The sequence below is a fragment of the Haliaeetus leucocephalus genome, unplaced genomic scaffold, assembly GCF_000737465.1.
Source record: "Haliaeetus leucocephalus isolate CR32 unplaced genomic scaffold, Haliaeetus_leucocephalus-4.0 Scaffold373, whole genome shotgun sequence".
Taxonomy (NCBI): domain Eukaryota; kingdom Metazoa; phylum Chordata; class Aves; order Accipitriformes; family Accipitridae; genus Haliaeetus; species Haliaeetus leucocephalus.
In genome coordinates, this window is record NW_010972809.1 from 5,236,502 (window position 1) to 5,241,220 (window position 4,719).

Genomic DNA, 4,719 nt, shown 5'->3' on the forward strand with positions numbered 1-4,719 from the left:
ACCAGCAACGGGACAGCCCGGCTACCCCAGTTGGGGACCGTGGGTCAGTCTCCCTACACCAGCGCCCCGCCGCTCTCCCACACCCCCACCCCCCACCTCCCGCCCCCCCACCTCCCCCCCCCTTACCAACCCATCTACCCCCAGTCTCAGGACCCCTACTCCCACGTGAACGACCCCTACAGCCTCAACCCCCTCCATGCCCAGCCGCAACCCCAACACCCAGGATGGCCGGGACAGAGGCAGAGCCAGGAGACTGGCTTACTCCACACGCACCGGGGTTTACCCCACCAGCTTTCGGGGCTCGACCCACGCAGGGACTACCGGCGGCACGACGACCTGCTGCACGCCCCGCACGGGCTGGGCTCGGGGCTGGCCGACCTGCCCCTCCACTCCATCCCCCACGCCATCGAGGACGTGCCGGTAAGCAAAGAACCCCCCCACCCCCCCACCTCCGGGGCCCGCTCGCCCCTCTTTCCCCCTCCCCGCGGGAGCTGAACTTCGGGGGGGAGGGAGGGGGACACCCCCACCCCACCCCACCCCCACCCCCAAAAAAAAGGGGGAGGGAAGATGAGACACCCCCCCCCCAAGAAAGGCGAAGCCCCCACCTAGAACAATAGGTTCTCTCGGCTCATCCCTGCGCGACGCCTCCCCGCTAACGTGCCCGCTAAAATATAAATAAATCAAATTACTGTCATCGTTAACAATATCTTTCCTCCTCAATGACAATAAGCTGTTACGATTGGAAGAATATATAATATCACCACAGGGCCGTGCATTTGGGGATTTCTCGCTGCCTTGGGAAAAACACGAGTCTGAAACGCGAGATCTCATTAAATGTCCTCCCAGGCAAACGTAAAGGGGGAAGGAAAAAAAAAAAAAAAGTGGGTGAAAGTGGCCTAAGAAGGAAAAATCGGTTTCCCGTGATTACAGAATTGGCATACGGGATAACGACATCCAAAGTTGTAAGAGGGTACGGGCAGATCCTCTTCTCTAAAGGAATTAATTGACAAATCAGCAAAGAGGTATACTAAAACGCTGCCGCCTTCTTTTCGTTGCAAAGGGATGACCTCATAAATCATTAGCTATAGGTTATCAAATTCGAGGCAGACCTGCTACACCCTCTATTAAATTAAATGTTGGGAGCCTATTGGAGGGTGCATTATTTGGGGAACCTAATTCTGTTATCGATAAATACGGATTAAAAAATGATTCCTAATTAAGCATGACATTAGCGCACGGGCTATTTACAAAGCAAGCCGGGGCTATTGTTCGGTTAGGAAAGTGGCCTTATGCAATGTGATAGGTTGTGATCAAAGTTCATCTTTCTGAGTTTCTCCCCGAAAATGGAATTAGAACATGGCAATAAATTTATTAAAGCCCACAGAGCTCATGCTGAGGGACTGAAGCTGCTCGACTTGCAGGAGGAAAGAGGAGGAGGGAACTGTGGTATCTGGATGTGATTTTTGCTGAAATGCCATCCCAAATTACAGGATCAAATATTACAACAATATATTCGCTGACAGTTTAATGAGTACAGTTTCGTGTTGCAAGGATAATGTTCAGATGAACTTACCTATTTTTGGGGGTCATTTTGAAATCTTTTGTAAATTATACTCGGGGAAAATAGTGAATTTATTACAGCCCTCATCTGGCTAAATTAGCCACAGAAAATTGCTGGTTATGTTTAGCAGTTTTGCAATAAACGCATACGTTTCCCAAAGTGGAGGATTTAGTAAGCAATTTGGATCCGTTAAAAGCAGGTCGATTCTTTAATCTTGATATAAAATAACATGGAGGCAACAGTAAGAATAAACTAATTTGTTGACTGCAAGCCCCGATTGCTGTAGGAGGAACATGACCTGAAATGTTCTCTTGAATTCTCCCTCTCCTCAATTGTGCTCCGTGGCAGTGGGCTGATTCGGGAAGCCTCCTCTGCAGATCTATGAATTAATAGCATTGCTATACTTCGTGAAAACCAAATGCCATCTGGTTTAAATCCTTAAACCAGCCCAGCCAATTTTTTTTTCCTTCTCTCTGTAAAACTGAATCGGCAGGCTGCATGAAGGAAAGCATAAAAATAAGAGGATGTATCTTTTAAGAATATTTTATCTAGTTATGCAAAAAAAAAAAAAAAAAAATCCTTTGCAGAAATCTGGGTCGGGAAAAGGTCGTTTTTGAATTTTTCCGTTGCTGCAACAGTTAACCTTTAATAAAAACGACCGCTGAATATTTAAGAAAATCAAGTAGACGGTGAAAATTATTTAATCATAAATATCTCTGTGGGATTTTAAACTTAACAGTCCTCCCTGTATGGAATATGTGTAGAAATAACACAAATAAAAGTATTATGCCACACTACATTTACTTTATGGGTTTAGGGTGCATGCATAAAGGGATCATATTTCCCCATATAGTTAAAACACAAGAACTGCAGCAGTAGTCATTTCTGAACATTTCTCAATTTAATTATACTTAAATCCAGAAGCACTTTAGGCAAGTTACAAATGAGAGCATTGAGTATAATAAAACCTGTAATAAAGCAACTTAGTACCATCCACCCGGAATCATTGAGATCAGGCACAATTAACAGGAGCATAAATCCAAGACAGAATGGAAAATGTTAGAATCAGTATTATTGTTGGACAAAGACTAGAGAAGGAAGTAATAGTTTTTTAAATGGTAATGCCTGGGTTTTGTAACGATTGCGAAATCTTCTATCTCAGCAGCACTGGTGTTAATTTGTAAACACAGCCAGACATTATATTGCCTGTCAGTTTTTGGAATTAGAAAACATGATTTCATTTGACTTTCTAATCACGTCGTGACTCCGCCGCGCGAACCCCAGCTGTAGCCGCCACCGCGGAACCTGCGAGGGGACAATAGTGGGGGAGCCCGGGGCCGCGTGGGGTGCGTGGGCCACCCCCCCACACCCCCCCCGGCACCGCACCGGTCCCCGCTCCTTTGTGCTTTCCCTCCCGCGGGCGCGGGAGCGGGAGCAGCGGCGGGGAAGGGCCGGGCCGGGCCGGGCAGGGGCTGTTTCCCGGGGAGGGAGGGGAGGGAGCCCGCAGAGAAGCTGGGGGCCCCTCCGGGTGTCGGGCTCGGCTGGGCAAGACCCGGGCGTGTGGGGGTGATTTTTTTTCTTTTTTTCTCCTTTCTTGGGGGGGGGGGAGGGAAGCAGGATTCCTCCCGATAAAGGAAATCCCCCCCCCCCCAAAGCCCGTCTCCTCCGCCGGATCTGTTGTTTCCCTCCCCGCACCATGCCCAGGGAGGGGGGGACGGACACAACTTCTCCCGCACCCCCATCCCACCCCGGCCCTCCCTGCCTTTTGTTGTGGTTGTACATTTACATCCCTGCCTGTTCCTTTTGTTGCAGCACGTAGAAGACCCCGGTATTAACATCCCAGACCAAACTGTAATTAAGAAAGGTAAGCCGTTTCCTTGCGCATACCAAACATGTCGTCACAGGCTGGGGACTGCTCGCAGGGACGACTTACCCGGCCTCCCCCCCCCTCACCCCCACCCTCCCGGCCCCGGGCTCCTTCCTCTGGCACGTACTGGTGGCCAAAAGGTTGGAGGCTGAGAAAGAAAACGGGCGATGCGGGTTGAAATCCGCCCTCTTAAATGGCCACGTTTGCCGGGTATTTTAATTATTGTTGTCGTTAACGAGGAAAAATGTTAGCAGATGATCTAGAAAATCCGAGCCGGTAATTTAGTGCATTAGTGAACAATTCGGTTTCATGGTTTGCCCCATGCATCTGGCTGAGCGGCGGGGTTTAATCGTTGTTGGTAAACTGGGCTGTGAAAGAGAAAACGTTGTTCCTCCTTCTTCGGGTTTTCTTATTTAAATGACGGTGGTGATGAGGTGGGCTGTCGGAGAGCAAAGGGCGAGTTTCTGGAAACTGATGTCTGTCGGTCAGGGCGGTTTGGTTTTCGTTGGCTTTGTGTGCTTTGCTCCACTTGGAATTGAATTGCTTGGAAGCTGGTCCCCAAACGGTGCAAAATATTTATGGCGCGTTTACACTCGATTTTCTTTTCCCGTCTTCCTTCGGACGAGCGAAGGATTGGGAAAGGTGGCACGGGGCAGTTTGCAAAGGAGGTTCGCGGTGGAAAGCGACTGGTTCGCGTTCGGATGCCCTGTAGGGAGCTGCTTTTGGGAGGAACGCCTGCTGTCGGGGGCTGAAGGCGTAGCTAGCTCCTGCCTGCTCCGGGGGGTGCCACGGCTGTGCAGCCGCCGGGAATTTGGGTACCCCGGCCGGTGCAAGGTGCCGAGCAGAGCCGCTCTCCTCTCTAACCCTAACGGCTGCACAGCCAGCGAGCTCCAAGTTTCACCCCCCCCGTCTGTAAAGCCTTTGTCACGTCAAATTAGATGTGCAAGGGATAAATCTTAAGAGATGCTCTTTCCAAGTCGACATGATAATTGGCTCTTTTATTAGTAATCTCAAGAGTTCGTTTAACTCCTGTTGTATCTATTAGCCTTCCCAGAGCTATTAATGTCACAAGCGATCTATCCAAAACCGAGGGAGCCCCCCGCTCGCTTGGGCTGCGCCCGCCAAGACCGGCGGGCTCGGGGCGGAGGACGGAGGAAGGGAAAGGCGACCACCCGCCCTGCGCCGGACCCGGCCACCGGGACCCGACCGGCGGCACGGCGGGGAAAACCGCCCGGGGAGGGCCCGGGCTGTATTTTGGGGAGCGACCGGCGCCGGGTACCGCCGGTGCGGA

The 4,719-nt window shown here is 50.9% G+C and overlaps 1 protein-coding gene across 3 annotated transcripts in view; it reads left to right on the forward strand.

The window, feature by feature from the left end:
• TFAP2A (transcription factor AP-2 alpha (activating enhancer binding protein 2 alpha)) overlaps positions 1-4,719 on the forward strand; it is a 17,492-nt gene that overhangs the window by 7,330 nt on the left and 5,443 nt on the right. For 2 of the 3 annotated variants that reach the window (XM_010573228.1, XM_010573226.1), the window contains 4 exons: positions 1-420; positions 3,374-3,432; positions 4,434-4,459; positions 4,691-4,719. The exon at positions 1-420 is cut by the window's left edge and continues 1 nt beyond it; the exon at positions 4,691-4,719 is cut by the window's right edge and continues 167 nt beyond it. In XM_010573228.1, coding sequence (XP_010571530.1) covers positions 1-420; positions 3,374-3,432; positions 4,434-4,459; positions 4,691-4,719 — 534 coding nt within the window. The remainder of the gene's footprint in view (positions 421-3,373; positions 3,433-4,433; positions 4,460-4,690) is intronic. The other variant, XM_010573227.1, reaches the window with a different exon arrangement.